Here is a 20,770-nt window from a genome sequence, read left to right on the forward strand (position 1 = left end):
TGCATCGATCGCAAAAGTCACCCATCTCCTCGTATTTAGCACCAATTTTATTGAGCCAGTTTCTTGGCCATGCCCAGCTGGGAAACCAGGAGAAACGCCAGCAGGTGAGAGTGGAGGAGGGGCGGAGACTCAAGGAGCTTTCCGTTGTGGCACTCCTTGCTCCAGAGGTCTGTACGCTAGAAGGTTCTAGAGGAAAGGAGGTGTTCCCTGGCAGGGGGTGGGGGGCCTGGACTCAGAATTCTGATGGGAGAAGCAGCACCAGGAGGGGAGCTGGTGGGCAGTGCAGGTGCTGTCGCATGGGGTTGGCCGCCACACGGCCCCCCAGCGGCATCCCAGACTCCCCCAAACGACAGAAAAGGCTTCCTTTCATGTCCCTGTCCAGAGACAGACTGCCCCAACTGGCCTCTGCTCCCTGCCAGCCATCAGTTTGCCCCCAAACAAACCGGCAAGAGTCACTGCGCCCCCTGTCGGCAGCTGTCGCCTCTAATGTAAATCTGGGCTGGCTTTTGTTTCTTGACTCCAAGTACCGACTGAGGACCACGTGGGAGGAGACAATTTGCAAGCAAGCCACTAACTACATGTCTCTGAGTTATTTCTTGACCCGCCCACCTGGGGAGCTGAGGAAGCTGTGAACAGCCTGGCTGGATCCCTGGTTTGTCACATGGCGTGAGCACCACCATACTGAAGCAGCAGCAAGTGGGGTCCTGGCAGGTGTGCTGAGAACAGGCCACGTGGGATGCCCGCTGTCCCTGGGCATCCTCTGATTCCCTGCCGCAAGGCCGCTCTTGAATGACAAGATCTGGCAGATGGCAGTGCGTCCTGGAAGGCCTGATCTGGCCGGTCGCTAGGACAGACGGATCCTGACCCTCACGCTGGAGTGGGTCACAAGCGCGCCGTAGTGCCCCACCCAAGAACGCGTGTCTCTCCCGTACTGCTCAAAAGACACGTAGCGGATGCCCTTGCCGAAGTTGGTGAAGACGTGGGAGACCTGCGGAGGGGGGGCGAGAGGGTGAGGGCCTGTGGGCGCCTCCTCTTCCTTCGCTGCGACAGATACTCCCCAAGGACTGAGTTGCGCCAGGCCTGGCCCTAGGTGCTGGGGACGGCAGCAGCGACAAAGCGGCAAAACCCCCTGCCCTGGTGAAGAGGACATTCTGGCAGGGCCCATGCACGGAGGCAGGATGTGGGTAAGGGGCAAAGGACATCCCACCAGGAGGGTAGCAGAAATGGGTGAGTAAGCAGAGGCCCCACTGAGCTGAGGTTTCGGCAAAGACCTGAAGGAAAGGAGGGAGCCATGTGGGGCTCTGGAGGGAGAGTGTTCCAGACACGGGGGGACAGCCAGTGCAAAGGCCCTGTGGTGGGAGCATGCCTGGGACAGAGTGCGGGGAAATGGGGTCAGGGAGGTAATGGGCGCATGCTTGTGGGGCCTGTGTAACAAGGGCTCAATGACTTTTAGCTGTTGTTATTATCGATATCTAGCGGGTTAGGAGCTGAGAAGGGAAACTGAGCAGGTGAGAGGTGGGGTGTGCGTGCCTTGGAGCAGGTCAGGGCTGAGCTGAAGGGCGGTGTGGACCCACCTGTCGGCAGCCCCTCTCAGTCCACTGAAGGACCGGGTTGGGTGACGCCGAGAACTTGACCACTTCGTTTTCGTACATGTCCAGGAGGCGGACCCGGAGCCGGTAGACGCAGCCGCAGTTCTCCCGGGCGCCCCACCTGCCAGGCGGCAGTGAGCCTCCAAGCCCCGCCACTCCGCCAGCTCTCTGGGTTGGGGGGGGCGGGAGGCTGAGGGCTGGGCCTTCCTGTACCTCCATGAGGGTCCTGCACACCTGCCCCGCGTTTGGAGAGGTCCCGGCCTGGGAACCTCTGGGGGAGGGGCCTCGGTAGTCTGGGGTGGGGCCAGGTCCTGGGGGAGGAGCCTGGGTGGTCACCTGGTGGATTTCGGAGACTAGTTGGGGGCGGGGGATGATGCTCTGGGGAGGAACCACTACCCAGGGGAGGAGCCTGGTGACCCTGGGGAGGAGCCCCAGGAAAGAGACTGGATTTTCTGTGGAGGAGCAAGAGCCTGAATGCTATAGGGAGGAACCTGGGTGCTCTGGGAAGGTGGGAGTTTATCCTAAGCCCTCAGGTTCTGAAGCGGCCAGTGCCCCTGTCCCAACTGTGCCCCCACTGAGCCTCAGTTCTCAAGGCACAGTGCTCCCAATCCTTTGGAGGCCTTGGGGCACCCACAAACCCTTAGGGTCACTGCTGAGTTGGGGGTGATGAAGGGTGTCTAGTTTCAGAACTGTATGAAGCCATTTCAAGGGCCCCATGTGGACGACCTTGGGGACCTGCTGGGAAGAGGGTGGGGAGGCGTGCAGAGTGGGGAGGCGTGCAGAGTCGGGGGTCTGGGCTCACCAAGGCCCCTCCCTGACTCTGAACTATGAGAGCATCACTTCCTCTCTGGCTCACTGCAGCTACCCATGGGGTAGATAAGGCTGGAAATGAGTCCCTGCTGCAGAACCGATGCCACTACTGCTAGTGTTCTGGGGCAGGTCACACCACTCGTCACTCACCAGTCGGCCACACAGATCTCAATCTGGGCGCTGTCGAGCAGCTCCTGCCATACCCCCTCCATCACCAGGTCCACAAGCTGCCTCTTGAAGCACCATCTGGGAAGAGGAGAGATGGCAGGGGATGGGGCAGTCAGTCCTGGCACTCAAGTGCCAGAAACCACCTCCTCCAAGAAGCCTTCCCGGATAACCCTTTCTAAAGCAGCCCTCAGGGTCTGCCTACCAGACATGAGGACACGTGATGGCCTATACGTCTCTCCCTGGCCTCTCAGGTCCCTCCACCACTCTCCAGCCTGCCCCTAATATTCATGGGGACCAGGACATGAGTACAAATGGAGGCTACACATTAGGCACCTGAGCAGGGAGTTCTGGGACTTCCTTATAGCCTTCTCTATCTTCCTGTTTCAGTAACTGCTTCCTACCCCCACCCCTTGGTGAATCATAATGCCTTTTCCCCCACTACTATTAGGCCAGGACCCTACCTAGGTCTGTTCTATTCCCCTAGCCATCTTATTTGTCCTTCCACCAATACTATTTCTATTTTTATGGCACATTCAAATTAAGGGAGAGGGACTGTTTTAAAAGGCCTATGTAAACAGTCCCTCTCCCCTAATTTGAATATGCCATAAAAGTAGAAATAGTGCAGTATTGGTGGAAGGACAAATAAGATGGCCAGAAGACTGGAACAGACCTAGGTAGGTATGGGAACTTCATAAATGGCAGAGGTGGCAGCCCATTTTATGGGGATTGGATAGGGATGGATTCTTTAGGAGATGGTGTTGGGAAAACTGGCTCAATATACATGGAGGAGGGAGGGACATCTAGATCCTTCCTAATATCTTGTTCAATGTGGATTAAAAGCCTAAATGTGGGCGGGGCGCGGTGGCTCACGCCTGTAATCCTAGCACTCTGGGAGGCCAAGGCGGGCGGATTGCTCAAGGTCAGGAGTTCAAAACCGGCCTGAGCAAGAGCGAGACCCCATCTCTACTATAAATAGAAAGAAATTAATTGGCCAACTAATATATATAGAAAAAAATCAGCCAGGCATGATGGTGCATGACTATAGTCCCAGCTACTTGGGAGGCTGAGGCAGGAGGATCGCTTGAGCCCAGGAGTTTGAGGTTGCTATGAGCTAGGCTGACGCCACGGCACTCACTCTAGCCTGGGCAACAAAGCGAGACTCTGTCTCAAAAAAAAAAAAAAAAAAAAAGCCTAAATGTGTACGATAAAGCTATGAGTTTGCTAGAAGAGAGTATATAAGAGACTAGGTCTAGGATCTAGGAGTGGAGAAGGATTTTTTTGAACAAAATTTCAAGAACACAAGTTCTAACACAAAAAATCAAAGAGAGGAAGATGAATTTGATCGCATGAAAACAAAAGATTTCTGCCAAACAAAGAACAACACGGACATAGTTAATACAGATAGCAAGTAGAAGATTTCTGGAATTTCCAAGATGGACAAGGGACATCTAGAATATACAAGGAATACTTGCAAGTCAACAAGAAAAAGACACCACTCCTAATAGAAAATATGAACAGGCAATTTACAAAAGAGGAAATTTTAAAAGCTAACAGGCACATGAAGAGATGTTATATAGTGGGACAATAATAGTACCTATGTCACAGGGTTGTTGCCAGAACTGATAGTTACTAATATATGTAAATTGTCTAGCACAGAGTAACCCCTCTAACATGTAGCATTGTTGTCATTTTACTGCTTCTGTTTAATGTCTCCCTCCACTCTACATCTAAAATGCAAATGAAACAAGAACAGGTTGCTACTCTTCCTGATTTTTTCCTTGTATTTCTGGCATGTAAAACAGTGCCTAGTACCTGGTAAGCCCTCGACAAATGTTTGCTGCTTGAATGAATGAAAGAAAGAGAGGGTGAAGGCAGGTGAAGGTGAGGACGAGGACGGTGGGTAGGGTCCCTCCCTCTCTCCAGGCACTTGCCCCGGAGATCAGGGGCCACTCACTTGGGCCACTCACTCGAAAGAAGTCACGAAGCAGGTCTGGGAAGGAGCCCCGGGCACCAGTGTTAGGTTCTTTTCCACAGCCCAGCCGTTCCCGCCGTGCTCCACCTCCCAGCCTTTGAAGCCCTCTGTGGAACACAATGGGTGGAACAGATGACTGCCAGCTGGCCCAGCGGAGACCCAGCCACCACCCAAGGTGTCCCGCCCACCAGTCCCTCCCTCCCATGCTCCAACCCCCACCTCCCTTCTTCTACTCTGACACCCCCGCCCACTACCCAGCATTCCTGGTCCCACCCCACGGCCGCGTCACTCGGCCCTGCCGAGCCACTCTGCTTTACCCCGCCCTTCCGTCCTGCCTCCCTACCGCATCTCCGGCTGCTCGACTTCTGCCCTGGCCCCGCCCACCGTCCAGTTTCCACGCCCCCACACCCCGCCTGAGCGCGGCCACCTCCCACCCTGGCTCCGCCCCCGGGCCCCTTCCCAGCACCGCGCCTCTCGGCCCTGCCCCCAGCTCCGCCAGCTGCCTCGCCCATTGGCTACATCTCTCTCTCAGGCTCTGCCCACAGCCCTGCCCTGGCCACGCCCACCGCCCAGCCTCTCTGTGGCGGGCGGCCCACGCCTCCCGTCGGTCTCCTCGGCCCCGCCCCCGGCCCCGCCCCCCGGCCCGGCCCCGCCCCCAGCACCCACTCTCCCCGCAGGAGTTGAAGATGAGGTTGCGGCCGAAGGGCGCGCGCAGGCAGTAGCGCGCCAGGGCGCAGAGCGGCAGCTCCTCGTCGTCCTCGCCGTCGGGCAGGCAGCGCTGGGCCACGGCGTAGAGTGCGCGGCCCTCGGCGCTGCGGTCGCGGGCCAGCTGCAGCAGCCACACGGTGGGCCCGTCCACCACGTCGCGCCAGGCGCGGCACACCAGGCGGCACTGCGCCACCAAGGCGCGCGGCGGCACGTGGCTCAGCACCTGCACCAGCAGCTCGGGGGGCAGCGCGTCCAGGGCCATGGGCGGGTCCGCCGGCGGCCGCCGCCGCGAGGACCGGGCGCCCATCTCCAGCCGCCGGCGTCCTGCGGGCCGAGAGGGGGCGGTCGGCCGGCGGGTCGGCACAGCCAGGCCACCCTCTGCCTCGCCGCCCAGGCCGCCAGGCTCCTGCGGCTCCGCCTAGCCCACCAGGTCCATGGGCCAGGGGCTGCCATGGCTGTGAAGACCGACCCAGTTCCCGCTCTGATCCTCCGCCTCTCCCCACTGTTTCCCGTCGGGTAAACAAGCCCTGGTCTGACCGGCCCCATCCGGACTTCAGACCACCGCTGCCGACGGGCGCGCACGCGCGTCAGGCTCAGTACTTTATATGCTGGGCCAGAAGCACACTGAAGACCACAAGAAACACCCACGGCGGAGGAAACCATTTCCACCCCATCCCAACCCGTTCCAACTCCGCCCATTCTCCCTTACACCTTTTCTGCTCATGCTTTGCCCGCCTTCCCCTTCCTGAAAGGTCAAGGTCACCAGCGACCTCCACGGCGCTAAGCCAGTAGCCACTGTCCAGTCTTCACCTTACTTGAGCTGTCAGCAGCATCTGATGGGAACTCCCTTTTCACCTGGGGCTCCTGGGACACCACGCCCCTCTGGGCTCCCCCTCCCTGGTGGCTCCTGCCCAGTCTCTGGGGAACCACAGAGACTTCCTCCTCTCTGATCTCTCAAATGTGAGATTGGTCTTTGCATGGCCTCTATTTTCTATCCACACTCACTCTCTTGCGGAACTCACCCATTCTCATCACCCCTCACCTCCAAACACCCTGCTCCTGGCTTCTTTCCTCCACTGTCTGTTCCTACAAGCAGCCGGCCGGGTCAGGTATGAACACCAGAGTTAGGTCCTGCCCTGCCCGGCTCCATCTCACTCAAAGTAAAGGCAAAGTCTGCCCTGCAGGCCACAGGGCCCCATACAGCCTGCTTCCATCGCCTCTCTCCTCCCGCTCGCTCTCACTCTGCACCAGCCACGCTGGCCTCCGTGCCTCAGGGCCTTTGCACTGGCTGTTCCCTCCACCTCGATCCAGATGATTTCTTCATTCACTTTGGTACTTCCTTCAAGACTTTGCTCAAATGTCAACTCTTCCAAGGGGCCTTCCCTGGCCACTTTATTTACAATTTCAGGGCCTCACCACCGCCACCTACTCTCTCTTCCCTCTTCCTTACTTTATACTTCTCTAGAGTTTTTATCACCATCAGACACACCACACAAATACCTATGTATACTGTACTATTTCTCTTCTTAATGGTCTGTCTTTCCAGCTACATTGTAGTCATCTGAGGGTTAGAAATGGTTTCTTTGGCATACAGCATGCCACAATGTCTGCACCAGTGCCTGACACACAGTGAGTATTCAATAAAGCGATGTTGAATGAATGAATGAGTGAATGAAGCATCACATCAAAAACCCTCTTCACTGGCCGGCACGGTGGCTCACGCCTGTAATCCTAGCACTCTGGCAGGCCAAGGCAGGAGGATAGCTTGAGGTCAGGAGTTCGAAACCACTCAGAGCAACAGTGAGACCCCCCCTCTTTATTAAAAATAGAAAGAAATTAATTGGCCAACTAAAAATATATAGAAAAAAATTTAGCCGGGCATGGTGGCGCATGCCTGTAGTCCCAGCTACTTGGGAGGCTGAGGCAGGAGGATCGCTTGAGCTCAGGAGTTTGAGGTTGCTGTGAGCTAGGCTGACGCCAGGGCACTCACTCTAGCCTGGGCAACAGAGTGAGACTGTCTCAAGAAACAAAACAAAACAAAAAACCCACTTCACTGATGAGGAAACTGACGATGCACAGATATGTAATGAGGTGAAACACCCTTATTTAATGAGAACTTGGCAGCTAGCTTAAGACCTAGTGAGAAACTCATTTCACTTCACTCAAAGGCGGAACAGCTTAGCAAGGAAAGCACAGTTCAGGCTGAATATCCCTTGTTCCGAATGTTTGTGACCAGAAGTGTTTTGGATTTTCCATCGTTTGATTTTGGAATATTTGCATTACATTTACCAGTTGAGCAGTCCTAATCTAAAAACTTGAAATTCGAAATGCTCCCATGAGCATTTCCTTTGAGCATCATGTTGGATTTTGGAGCATTTTGGTTGCTCAAAATCCAGCCTCACCTGGGTTCAAGTCCCAGCTACACTTACATGACTAAGGACAAGTCACTTCACCTCTTTGTGCCTTAGTTTCCTCTTCTGAAAATGGGGATATATATATATATATATATATATATATATTTTTTTTTTTTTTTTTTTTTGAGACAGAGTCTCACTTTGTTGCCCAGGCTAGAGTGCGTGCCATGGCATCAGCCTAGCTCACAGCAACCTCAAACTCCTGGGCTCAAGGGATCCTCCTGCCTCAGCCTCCCGAGTAGCTGGGACTACAGGCATGTGCCACCATGCCCGGCTAATTTTTTGTATATATATTTTTAGTTGGTCAATTAATTTCTATTTTTAGTGGAGTTGGGGTCTCGCTCAGGCTGGTTTCGAACTCCTCACCTCAAGCAATCCTCCCACCTCGGCCTCCCAGAGTGCTAGGATTACAGGCATGAGCCACCACGCCCAGCCAAAACGGGCATATTAATGGGGCTTACTTCACAGGGCTGTTGTGAGGGTGAAATGAGTTAATATTTGTAAAGTACTTAAGAAAAGCCCCTGGGGGCTCACAAGTAAGATATTAATTTAGTATTAAACATTAAATTATGGTAGTTGCATTATTACCCATTATTAAAAAGTGACAGCAACTATTTTAGCTATGATAGTTTCATCTGGTGACATTTATTGGCCCTTATAAAGCCGCTGTGCTGAGCATTTAGGCTACAACCTCTCATTGAATCCCATCATCTGGTTTAACGGGCAAAAGAATACTTTGAGAGTGCCCTGGGTTAAGAGGCTTCTATGATCTAATGCTTGCCATCTGCCTGCGCCCAGTAAGTGCTCCATTCAATTCATGTCAGCTGTTGTAATTTTTCAACAAATTGATTAAGGTTTTGTTGATGAAAAAAAAAAACAAAAAACAAAGCCTGTACCAGGCAAGTAGTCTGTGGAAATAGCAAAAAATGTTGATATCATCTTTACTCCTACTACAGGGTGAGGTTTTGGAGACAGGGTTCAGAGAGACAAGGCTGTGGTTTGCTCCAGGTGGTTAATACTTGCATTAATAAATAGCTGCAGCCGGGGGCGGCGGTTCATGCCTGTAATCCTACCACTCTGGGAGGCCGAGGTGGGACGATCACTTAAAGCCAGGAGTTTGAGACCAGCCTGGGCATGAGAGAGACCCCTGTCTCTACTAAAGATAGAAAAATTAGCCGGGCGTGGTGGCGCATGCCTGCAGTCCCAGCTACTAGGGAGGCTGAGGCAGGAGGATCGCTTGAGCCCAGGAGTTGGAGGTTGCAACGAGCTGTAATGATGCCACTGCACTCTAGCCGGGCTGAGAGAGTGAGACACTGCCTCAAAGAAAAAAAATTTAGCTGCTATTTATAAGTCCATCAGCTTGTCTGGCATGGAGGTCAAACTCACATGAATGAACCCCAAAGCAATGTGTTACATGAAATGAAGCCAGATAGAAAAGAGCACATACTACATGGTGAACTTCTATGAAATGTCCAGAAAAGACCAATCTATAGATACAGAAAATGGATGAGTAGCTGCCTGGGCTGGGGGACTACAAATAGGCACAAGGGATGTTTTAGGGGTGATAGACACGCTTGGAAACTGTGGTGACGGTTGCACAGCTCTGTAGCCGGGATTTTGGTCAAGATTCATGAATGGGCGGCCTCCGTGCTACCAATGGAGTGAGAGCGCCCACTGCGCAGAGGTGGCAAAGTGGGTTTGGGAACCTGGGAACAAATCACATAATAGAACAAACCTGATTGGTTGATATCTGGTTACTCCAGGTTGCTTTGTTGTACGGGTAAAGTAGAGGGGATTTCTTTCTTTCTTTCTTTTTTTTTTTTGAGACAGAGTCTCACTTTGTTGTCCAGGCTAGAGTGAGTGCCGTGGCGTCAGCCTAGCTCACAGCAACCTCAAACTCCTGGGCTCGAGCGATCCTTCTGCCTCAGCCTCCCGAGTAGCTGGGACTACAGGCATGCGCCACCATGCCCGGCTAATTTTTTCTATGTATATTAGTTGGCCAATTAATTTGTTTCTATTTGTAGTAGAGACGGGGTCTTGCTCTTGCTCAGGCTGGTTTCGAACTCCTGACCTCGAGCAATCCGCCCGCCTCGGCCTCCCAGAGTGCTAGGGTTACAGGCGTGAGCCACCGAGCCTTTCTTTCTTATGCTGACTCAAGCACACTGGAATCTCCTGTTTTCTAGAAAAACTGGCCTCTTTGGGAGGCCTGCTTCCTTAAAGTTTCAGCTTGGTTATGTGGCATTTACCATGAGTGACTCCATTTTGGTTTGGTCTGGTTGGCTGAAGCCCAGTCCAGAACAACGACCTGCCTCTGTTCTGTGTGGCAGCCAGGACTGCGGTCCCGTGCAGAGAGTTGGTGCCACAGTGCACATCTCTTTCCTCATTTCAAAACCATCTTACTTAATTTTCTCCCAGTTTTTAATATAAAATTTCATCATATAGAAAAGTTGAGGCCGGGCGCGGTGGCTCACGCCTGTAATCCTAGCACTCTGGGAGGCCGAGGTGAGCGGATTGCTCGAGGTCAGGAATTCGAGACCAGCCTGAGCAAGAACAAGACCCCGGTCTCTACTAAAAATAGAAAGAAACTAATTGGCCAACTAAAAATATATAGAGAAAATTAGCCGGGCATGGTGGCGCATGCCTGTAGTCCCATCTACTGGGGAGGCTGAGGCAGGAGGATCCCTTGAGCCCAGGAGTTTGAGGTTGCTGTGAGCTAGGCTGACGCCACGGCACTCACTCTAGCCTGGGCAACAGAGTGAGACTCTGTCTCCAAAAAAAAAAGAAAAAAAAAGTAGGAAAGTTGAAAGAACAGTCATATCAATATCTCTATATGTTCCACATTTTGCCATATTTATGCTTTTGCTCTTTTTGATGAACTCTTAAATACTTCCACGTGAATCTCCTAAGAAAGAACAAGACTTTTTATAAGTCTACAAGATGACCCCACTTAACACCGAGAGGAATCCATTCTGCTATCTAATAATACCCACTCCATGAAAAATTTCCTGCGTTGGACCAGAAGGTCTTTTGTGGCTGTTTCTTCCTAAGAAGGTCCCCACGGGGGCTCAGACACTGCCAGGGCTGGTCGGGTTGCTTGACCTCTTCTAATCTAAAACATTGCCTTCTCCGTTTTTCTTAAAGAGATTGTATTATTATTATTATTTTTAGACAGAGTCTCACTTTGTTGCCCAGGCTAGAGCGAGTGCCATAGCATCAGCCTAGCTCACAGCAACCTCAATCTCCTGGGCTCAAGCGATCCTCCTGCCTCAGCCTCCCAAGTAGCTAGGACTACAGGCATGCACCACCATGCCCGGCTAATTTTCTCTATATATATTAGCTAGCCAATTAATTTCTTTCTATTTTTTTTTTTAGTAGAGACGGGGTCTCGCTCTTGGTCATGCTGGTTTTGAACTCCTGACTTCGAGGAATCCGCCTGCCTCAGCCTCCCAGAGTGCTAGGATTACAGGCGTGAGCCACCGAGATTGTATTATTTTACCATAAAAAAAAAATTAAGCAGACTTTTCTAATTTGATTTGTAAGCCATGTATATATAATTTGATTGGATAAAATCATTAACATTTCAATAAATACAAACATTTAATTTTTTATTTATTTAGAGACAGGGTCTCCCTCTGTCACCTACGCCGGAGTGCAGTGGTGATAGCATATAGCTTACTGCAGCCTGGACCTCCTGGGCTTAAGAGATCCTCCCACATCTGCCTCTCAAAGCACTGAGATTACACATGGGAGCCACCTCGCCAACATATATTTTTATATTTTTATAAGCAGCCTCTCAGCCAGGCTTTACAAAAAGGCCTGTGTATATTTAACACAACAAGTAATGCATGTTTAGCTGGCAGGGGGCGGTGTGGGGGTGGTGGGCAGGCACCTCTAGTCCCAGCTACTCAGGAGGCTGAGGCAGAAGGATCCCTTGAGCCCAGGAGTTCAGTCCAGCCTGGGCAACACAGCAAGACCCCCACCTCTTAAAGGAAAAAAGAAATACAAGTTAAAAAAAATTATTTTGTGTTATAAAAGTAGCCAGTAAGGGCCAGGAGCAGTGGCTCAGGCCTGTAATCCTAGCACTCTGGGAGGCCGAGGCGGGCTGATCGCTCAAGGTCAGGAGTTCGAAACCAGCCTGAGCAAGAGCGAGACCCCGTCTCTACTATAAATAGAAAGAAATTAATTGGCCAACTGATATATATATAAAAAATTAGCCGGGCATGGTGGCGCATGCCTGTAGTCCCAGCTACTCGGGAGGCTGAGGCAGAAGGATCACTCGAGCCCAGGAGTTTGAGGTTGCTGTGAGCTAGGCTGGCGCCACGGCACTCACTCTAGCCTGGGCAACAAAGTGAGACTCTGTCTCAAAAAAAAAAAATAAATAAATAAAAAAAATAAAAATAAAAATATATAGAAAAAATGAGCCGGGCATGGTGGCGCATGCCTGTAGTCCCAGCTACTCAGGAGGCTGAGGCAGGAGGATCGCTTGAGCCCAGGAGTTTGAGGTTGCTGATGCCATGGCACTCTAGCCCAGGCAAGAATGAGACTCTGTCTCAAAAATAAATAAATAAACAAAATAAAAAGCAGCCAGTAAGAAGTTAAAAGTAATGCCGTCATTACACAGGGAGGTGATTATATAGAGAGGACAAAAACTGTGGAGATGATAAAACAAAAATTGTCTCCTAATTTTAGCAAAGGATTGATGGACACATTGCGTAAAAGTTGATAAAATAAGAAATAACAATCCAAAAATTTTGCTTTAAAGATTTGGAAGTATCAGCCTGAAGAATCTTAAAAAAAAAAAAAAAAAAAAAAAAAAAAGATTTGGAAGTAAATACCAAAGGAATAAAAAGCAGAGAAAGTTAAAAACGATGCGACAGCCATCACAAGTCAATTTTGGCATTTTTGAAAAGCAATTTAAGGCTGGGCGTGGGTGGCTCATGCCTGTAATCCCAGCACTTTCGGAGGCCAAGTGCAGGAGGATCACTTGAGGCCAGGAGTTCAAGACTAGCCCAGGCAACGACATAGAGAGAACTCGTCTCAAAAAAAAAAAAAAAAAAACAGAAAAAGAAAAGTAATTTAATTACAGTAAATTTTAATTGGCTGCCAGGGAGGGAGAATGAGGGGGCAGCTGTTGTTTATAGGGCTTGTTTGTCACGCAAAGCTCCCTGTATGTTCTAATTGTCTTATTCTTGTGTATTACTGGAACATTTAAAACATTATCATTTATTTCAAAACTCGATTCGAAAATATTTCAGTCTCTCAAAATATGGAGTAAATAGATGCTGTCTAAAGTTGAAGGAAGAGGATCTAGAGAGTTAAATATATATATATATATATATATATATATATATATATATATATATATATATATATATATTACTGAACGTTGCAAAAATAACAGAACAAAATTCAAATGGAGAGAAGCGGCCACAGCCAAACACACGATGTCCCCGAGCTGCTAAATCCGGATTCGGCCCCGAGACGCCTGATTCACAGATTTTGCACGGCCGGAAGAAAGAAACTCTTCTAGGGTAAACAGTGGTCGGGCCTTTGCCCGGGCTGCCGCGCGCACGTGGTGATCGGAGCGTTTTTAAGGTTTTTTTTTAATGGTGGCCTCCGCGGACGGGAGAGGGGGCGGGGAGGCGTGGGCAGACTGAAAGCAAAGCGCTTTCCAGAACGATCTGGGGCTTTCTAACGTGGTCTGCAGACTCCGGGTCTACAGCCGCGCGGCGCCGGGCGCGGGCCGGGCGGGCCGCTGGGGCGACGGGACTCCCCGGGGCAGGGCCTGGGGCAGGAGGCCTAACTCCCGCGCCCCAGCTGCGGGTGAGGACGCGACACTCGGCCCGAGACCTGGGTCCCCTACCTGTCCCGGCGCTCACCTGGCGGCCTGCTCGGAGGTGGCGGCGGGGCGCTAAGCTGTCCTTCCCCGCCTCACCCTGGGAGGCAGTCGGGGGGCTCCCCGGGATGACCGGCCGGTGCGGCCCAGGGAGCCCCGGGACGGGTGGCCTGGCGCGGGGTGCGGGCCTGCGATGGGCGGGGAAGGCCGCGGCGCCCGGCGGGAGCGAGGGCGGGGCCGCGATCCGGGAGGCCCGGCCGCCGCCAGGCCCGCGGGGAGGGGCGGCCTTCCCGGCTCCCAGCCCGGCCCGCCCGGCCCCGCGAGGTCCCTCCCGCCCTCCGCGGGGTCCCCGCGACCTAGCCCCGCGTCCCCCGGCGCGCGCCCCAGGAGCCTCCTCCGGGCCCACCCCGCGTCCCCGGGCCTCCCGCTCCCCGCCGCCAAGCCCGCCCCGTCCTGCTCCCTCCTCCTGTCCCCGCCGCCTGCGCCCTCCGCGACACCCAGGGGATCGGGCGCGGTTCTGCGACCCCCGCCGTGGGCCTCACCTGAAACCCTTGGATAGACGTCCGAGCCACAGGGACTTTTCTCGCAGTTACAGTACGCCCCAAGCATTAGATGCTCAGAAGCCCCGGCCTGTGATTAAACGGAGCCCCTCTGCCACGCGTGTGTCCTGCGTCAGGGACACACCTGAGCCCTCCTACCGTGGGGGCCACCCCACGCCCCGGCCCCCAGCTGTAGACAACTGAATTAATTAACCCGAAAGTTCAGTGTCGGTAAGGATGGGTCCTCGACCTATATTTCTCCCTTTGTCTCTGCCCTTGGGCCTTCACTGTGCCTTCTGATTGCCCCATTGTCCCAGGGACCCCAAGGTGACCGACCTCAGACACCCAGATCCAATGTCCCCCGCGCTAGTAAATCGTTATACTAGTGCCACTCGCGCCTATCTGCCACTGTGCTAAATGCATGATAAAGACGCACGGGCCGGGCGCGGTGGCTCACGCCTGTCATCCTAGCACTCTGGGAGGCCGAGGCGGGCGGATTGCTCGAGGTCAGGAGTTCGAAACCAGCCTGAGCAAGAGGGAGGACCCCCCCCCACCCCCGTCTCTACTATAAATAGGAAGTAATTAATTGGCCAACTAATATATATATATATAGAGAGAGAAAAAATTAGCCGGGCATGGTGGCGCATGCCTGTAGTCCCAGCCACTCGGGAGGCTGAGGCAGGAGGATCGCTGAGCCCCGGAGATTGAGGTTGCTGTGAGCTAGGCTGACTCCACGGCACTCACTCTAGCCTGGGCAACAAAGTGAGACTCTGTCTCAAAAAAAAAAAAGACTCATGATCCCATGGACGCTTCTCCGAGAAACCAATGCCCAATGATGCGTAGTCTGTGCACCAAGTCCCGGGTGCTAGCTTGGGGTTCACCCCGCAAGAGTGGGTTGGAGCCTGGATTCCCCAAGCCCCTTCCCCCTGGATTCCCCAAGCCCCTTCCCCTAGAAACCTCAGCCCGGCGCCGCAGCGCCACCATGAGGGCGGCGTGAGATCTGCAGGCGATGCTGCGTGCGCGGCCCTGGCTCACTCTAAACCTCACCCTACACTTGTTTGTACCAACAGCCTTTGAAGTTTTTCGCTGTGGCTTGTAAAACTGCTGTATTATCGGTAGAGTGTTTAGTGCTGATCGGCACGCAGTTTCTTATCTCAATGACTTAAGACTAGATATGTTTTGGATCCCGGATTTTTTGGATTTTTGACTAATACAATGCAAATACCATTTACAGTGTTGGGGGGAGGGTGCTGTCCTCCAAGATCATGTGATATTTCTGCTTCAAAGCGTGTGTGGAGAGAAATACACACTTAGTGGCATGTAGGTTACAAATGGCCTGATGTTAATGCAGGCCACCGTCGCTGCTTGAGGAGTGTGGGGTTTCCACTGAAGAGGGAACTTGAGGTTTGCAGATAAGAGATTGTAGCCCTGCCACTGGGATCATTTTTTAAAATGGATACCACTATTAAGCACCTGCTGTGAACCAGATGCAGACTACATAGATTACATAATTTTACAGGCACTGAACAATTTACTTCTACAGATAATACATGTTTTTCACAGTTAAATTATGAAAAAAACACAGGGGGTCCCTAAGTAAAATAATTGGATCATCAAAGAATGCTAAAATCATCGGTAACAGAATGCTGGGGAAAAGGCCGAATTATCTCCTTCTAGTTCTGCTCAATTTTTTTTTTTTTTTTTTGAGACAGAGTCTCACTTTTGTTGCCCAGGCTAGAGTGAGTGCCGTGGCGTCAGCCTAGCTCACAGCAACCTCAAACTCCTGGGCTCAAGCAATCCTCCTGCCTCAGCCTCCCGAGTAGCTGGGACTACAGGCATGTGCCACCATGCCCGGCTGATTTTTTGTATATATATTAGTTGGCCAATTAATTTATTTCTATTTATAGTAGAGACGGGGTCTCGCTCAGGCTGGTTTCGAACTCTCGACTTTGAGCAATCCGCCCGCCTCGGCCTCCCAGAGTGCTAGGATTACAGGCGTGAGCCACCGCACCCGGCTTGCTCAATTTTTTTTAAAGAAAAAAAGAAAAGGCCGAATTACCTAAACGTGACTTATTCATTACGAAGGGGAAAGAATGTACCTCTGCAGTGGCGTTGGGGGGAGACACCCTCTTAAGCAAGCAATTGAACAGTGTCCTGCATAATGGGACATCCCGACATCAAATGTCTCCTGATGTGACACAAAATTGCCTATGCAGAATTCTTTTAAAAAAATAAAAGAAAGGCCGGGCGCTGTGGCTCACGCCTGTAATCCTAGCTCTTGGGAGGCCGAGGCGGGCGGATTGCTCGAGGTCAGGAGTTCAAAACCAGCCTGAGCGAGACCCCGTCTCTACTATAAATAGAAAGAAATTAATTGGCCAACTGATATATATATATATAAAATTAGCCGGGCATGGTGGCGCATGCCTGTAGTCCCAGCTACCCGGGAGGCTGAGGCAGAAGGATCACTGGAGCCCAGGAGTTTGAGGTTGCTGTGAGCTAGGCTGACGCCACGGCACTCACTCTAGCCCGGGCAACAAAGCGAGACTCTGTCTCAAAAAAAAAAAAAAAATAAATAAAAGAAAGTGTTGGCTGGGCGTGGTGGCTCATGCCTGTAATCCTAGCACTCTGGGAGGCCGAGGCAGGCGGATTGCTCAAGGTCAGGAGTTCGAAACCAGCCTGAGCAAGAGTGAAACCCCTGTCTCTACCATAAACAGAAAGAAATTATTTGGCCAACTAATATATATAGAAAAAATTAGCCGGGCATGGTGGCGCATGCCTGTAGTCCCAGCCAGCTACTTGGGAGGCTGAGGCAGGAGGATCGCTTGAGCCCAGGAGTCTGAGGTTGCTGTGAGCTAGGCTGATGCACTCTAGCCTGGGCAACAAAGTGAGACTCTGTCTCAAAAACAAATAAACAAACAAAAAAGTGTTGAACCTAAATTTAATAATGAGGAAACCACCAGGCATTGAGAATAGGCCAGCCCCAAGATAACTGGGCAGGACTCTTCAAAAAACCAATGGATGAAAAACCAAAAAAGACACCAGAGAGACGTAAACAACCCAATGCAGTTGTTGCACCTTGATTGGGTCCTGAAGAAGCCGTTGACTTTTTATTTTTTTTATTTTTTGAGACAGAGTCTCACTTTGATGCCCAGGCTAGAGTGCCATGGCGTCAGCCTAGCTCACAGCAACCTCAGACTCCTGGGCTCAAGCGATCCTCCTGCCTCAGCCTCCCGAGTAGCTGGGACTACAGGCATGCGCCACCATGCCCGGCTCATTTTGTCTCTATATATTAGTTGGCCGATTCATTTCTTTCTATTTATAGTAGAGACGGGGTCTCACTCTTGCTCAGGCTGGTTTCGAACTCCTGACCGCAAGCAATCCGCCTCGGCCTTCCAGAGTGCTAGGATTACAGGCGTGAGGAAGCCGTTGACTTCTGTTCTGTGTTGTTTTTTTGTTCCTATCTGGTGGACCTTGCTTGTCCACCAGACATTCTTAAAGGAGTGACATTCTTTTTTTTATTATTATTATTTTTTTCTTCTTTTTCTTTTCTTTTCTTTTTCTTTTTTTAATTCAAAGTTACAGACTAGGAGGAGTGACATTCTTAAAGGAGTGACAAGGCTGGTGTGTGTAGGCGATGGCGCTGCCTGCCTGTTTCCCGCGGGCTCTAGCCAGCCTTGGGGCATGAATGGGGGCTTTGTGTCGGGGTTTGCGCACAGGCTGGTCTCCCCTGTGGGCGTGGGAGAGTCCAGGGGCCCCTGGCTGTCCCTTCCCTCCGCCACAAGTGCCAGGATAGGGCTGGCTGCTTGGTTTTTTTCATCCCCTTCATTTCACATGCCAGCATCTGCCCTCGTTACCACCTCCGGCTGCCAGACAGTGGCTCTCTCTGGGGAGCCACACGTACGTGCTTGTCCTCCTGCTCCTGGATGTTGGGTGGCCTGCGCCCTGGGCGAAGGTGGAGGGCAGGGAGTAGGAGGCACAGACAGACTCTCCTCTGAGCCCACCTGGTCTGCTTGTCTCACTGCTCCGACTCCCTGCCACCCGGGTCACCCCTGGCTGCCTGTCCTGCAGGCCCCTCCTCGGTACTGTCATCTTCCTCACTCTGATTCCTGTCCCTCGGCCTCCACCCGATTTATCTGCCAGACGTGTGTTGGCATCTGTCATTTGCGGAAGGTCAGCTGAATAATGGCCCCCAAAGACATCCAAAGACCCCAAAGACACCGAAAGCCTGTGAATATGTTCCCTAGCATGGGCAAAGGGACTGTGCAGCTGTGATTAAGTTGAGCACCGTGAGATGGGGAGAGTACCCTGGATTATCTAAGAGTGGCACACAGGGGCGGTCAGAAGGTTGGTGAGGTGACGAAGCCGAGATTGGAGGGTTGTGATCTGAAGGTGGAGGAAGAGGCCACAAGCCAGAATACAGGCGGCCACTAGACGCTGAGAAAGGCAAGAACACGGGTTCTTCCCTTAAAACAGTGGTCCTCAAACTTTTTTTTTTTAATTTTTATTTATTTATTTATTTATTTATTTATTTATTTATTTATTTTTGAGACAGAGTCTTGCTTTGTTGCCCAGGCTAGAGTGAGTGCCGTGGCATCAGCCTAGCTCACAGCAACCTCAAACTCCTGGGCTCAAGCGATCCTCCTGCCTCAGCCTCCCGAGTAGCTGGGACGACAGGCATGTGCCACCATGCCCGGCTCATTTTGTCTATATATATTAGTTGGCCAATTAATTTCTTTCTATTTGTAGTAGAGACGGGGTCTTGCTCTTGCTGAGGCTGGTTTTGAACTCCTGACCTCGAGCAATCTGCCCGCCTCGGCCTCCCAGAGTGCTAGGATTACAGGTGTGAGCCACTGCCCCCGGCAGAGGGGTCCTCAAACTTTTTAAACGGGGCCAGTTCACTGTCCCTCAGACCGTTGGAGAGCCGGACTATAGTTTAAAAAAAACTATGAACAAATTCCTATGCACACTGCACATATATTATTTTGAAGTAAAAAAACAAACAGGCAAAAACACCCACATATGGCCCGCGGGCTGTAGTTGTAGGACGCCTGCCTTAGAACCTCCAGAAAAAACCAGCCTGGCCAACACCTTCACTGCAGCCCAGTAAAGCTGATTTTGGACTTCTAACCTCCAGAACTGTAAAATGTTATTATTATTATTATTATTATTATTATTATTTTGAGACAGAGTCTCGCTTAATTGCCCAGGCTAGAGTGAGTGCCCTGGCGTCAGCCTCGCTCACAGCAACCTCAAACTCCTGGGCTCAAGCAATCCTCCTGCCTCAGCCTCCCGAGTAGCTGGGACTACAGGCATGCACCACCATGCCCGGCTAATTTTTTCTATATATATCAGATGGCCAATTAATTTCTTTCTATTTATAGTAGAGATGGGGTCTCGCTCTTGCTCAGGCTGGTTTCGAACTCCTGACCTTGAGCGATCCGCCTGCCTCGGCCTCCCAGAGTGCTAGGATTACAGACGTGAGCCACCACGCCCGGCCTAAAATGTTATTATTTTAAGCTACTAGATTTGCAATATTTGTTATAGCAGCAATAGGAAGCTAATACATCCTCCTTAGCACTCTCTGTGTCAGTCAATTCCTCCCCTAAACACATACTTTCTACAAATGGGAGTGGACGGTGCCAGGATGGAGGAGGGGCTCAGGAGTCAGACTTAACTTCCTGGTGACACCTCTGATCACTGTGTGACCCGGGGCAAGTCACTTTCCGTCCCTGGGTTGTCAGTTTCCTTATAGCATAAGGGTCAAAGTGGGCAAAGCCAGGCCCCAGCTGGCATCCTGCAGTGTATAGCAAGCTGGGTGGATGTCTTTTTCAGCTCCCAGTCTTTTAAAGGTTTTCATTTGCTTATTTTGAATAGGAAAATATATTTACATTGTATACATTTGAAAAAGTCTAAAAAAGGTTTCCACTGAAAAGCGAATTTCTCTCCCACCCCTGTCATCAGCCGTCCCAGTTTTTCTCTGGATTCTGACATATTCCTGCAGAGGTTTTTCTATACATATATAAGGAATTTCACAAACACACACACACCTTTATTTTATTTATTTATTTATTTTGAGACAGAGTCTCACTTTGTTGCCCAGGCTAGAGTGAGCGCCGTGGCGTCAGCCTAGCTCACAGCAACCTCAATCTCCTGGGCTCAAGCGATCCTCCTGCCTCAGCCTCCCGCGTAGCTGGGACTACAGGCATGCGCCACCATGCCTGGGTAATTTTTTCTATATATATTAGTTGACCAATTAATTACTTTCTATTTATAGTAGAGACGGGGTCTCGCTCTTGCTCAGGCTGGTTTTGAACTCCTGACCTTGAGCAATCTGCCCGCCTTGGCCTCCCAGAGTGCTAGGATTACAGGCATGAGCCTCCGCGCCCGGCCAATGCACACACACGTTAAACAAATAATAACAAACCATACGTTACCTGTTTGACACTTTGCTTTTATCATTTAATATATTTTGATCATCTTTCTGTATCACTACATAGAGAGCTTCCTTATTTTTATTTTAACAGGTGCATAATATAAGGTTGGTGGCGGGGGCCTCCCTCCCCTCCCTAGATCAAAAATAAAAGACTCACCAGACCACACCTGCCAAAGACAGCTGCCAGGCCCCGCTGAAAACAACAACACCTGGATGTCTATCCAGATAAGAAAGTTTTCGTTTCCTGGATTCTGCAAATACCCCCAGCCCCTCCTATTTCTCAATAACCACCGAAGGTTAC

The 20,770-nt window shown here is 51.4% G+C and overlaps 1 protein-coding gene across 2 annotated transcripts; it reads right to left on the reverse strand.

Moving 5' to 3' along the window:
• Positions 1–709: 709 nt before the first annotated feature.
• Positions 710–13,731, reverse strand: LOC105876809 (F-box only protein 17). Of its 2 annotated transcripts, none has more exons than XM_075993067.1 (6): positions 13,525–13,731; positions 5,206–5,571; positions 4,535–4,646; positions 2,550–2,645; positions 1,575–1,710; positions 710–988 (listed from the first exon to the last, which is right to left on the reverse strand). In XM_075993067.1, exons 2-6 carry the CDS (start codon positions 5,552–5,554, stop codon positions 845–847), a joined length of 837 nt encoding a protein of 278 aa, XP_075849182.1. In that variant the 5' UTR covers positions 5,555–5,571; positions 13,525–13,731; the 3' UTR covers positions 710–844. The 2 variants fall into 2 exon arrangements, with proteins under 2 accessions (XP_075849182.1, XP_012630129.1); XM_012774675.3 differs by having other exon boundaries at positions 13,541–13,683.
• Between the last annotated feature and the right edge of the window lie 7,039 nt (positions 13,732–20,770).

This window comes from Microcebus murinus, chromosome 16 (assembly GCF_040939455.1).
Source record: "Microcebus murinus isolate Inina chromosome 16, M.murinus_Inina_mat1.0, whole genome shotgun sequence".
In the NCBI taxonomy this organism is placed as follows: Eukaryota; Metazoa; Chordata; class Mammalia; order Primates; family Cheirogaleidae; genus Microcebus; species Microcebus murinus.

Bases quoted from the DNA above. Each gene is read 5' to 3' on its own strand.
- LOC105876809 (XM_075993067.1), bottom strand. From the start codon at position 5,554: ATGGGCGCCCGGTCCTCGCGGCGGCGGCCGCCGGCGGACCCGCCCATG. The intron at 4,647-5,205 runs GTGGGTGCTGGG...TGTGTTCCACAG, and splicing joins CTTCAACTCCTGCGGGGAGA to AGGGCTTCAAAGGCTGGGAG. The intron at 989-1,574 runs GTGGGTCCACAC...CCCCCTCCGCAG, and splicing joins CTGAGAGGGGCTGCCGACAG to GTCTCCCACGTCTTCACCAA.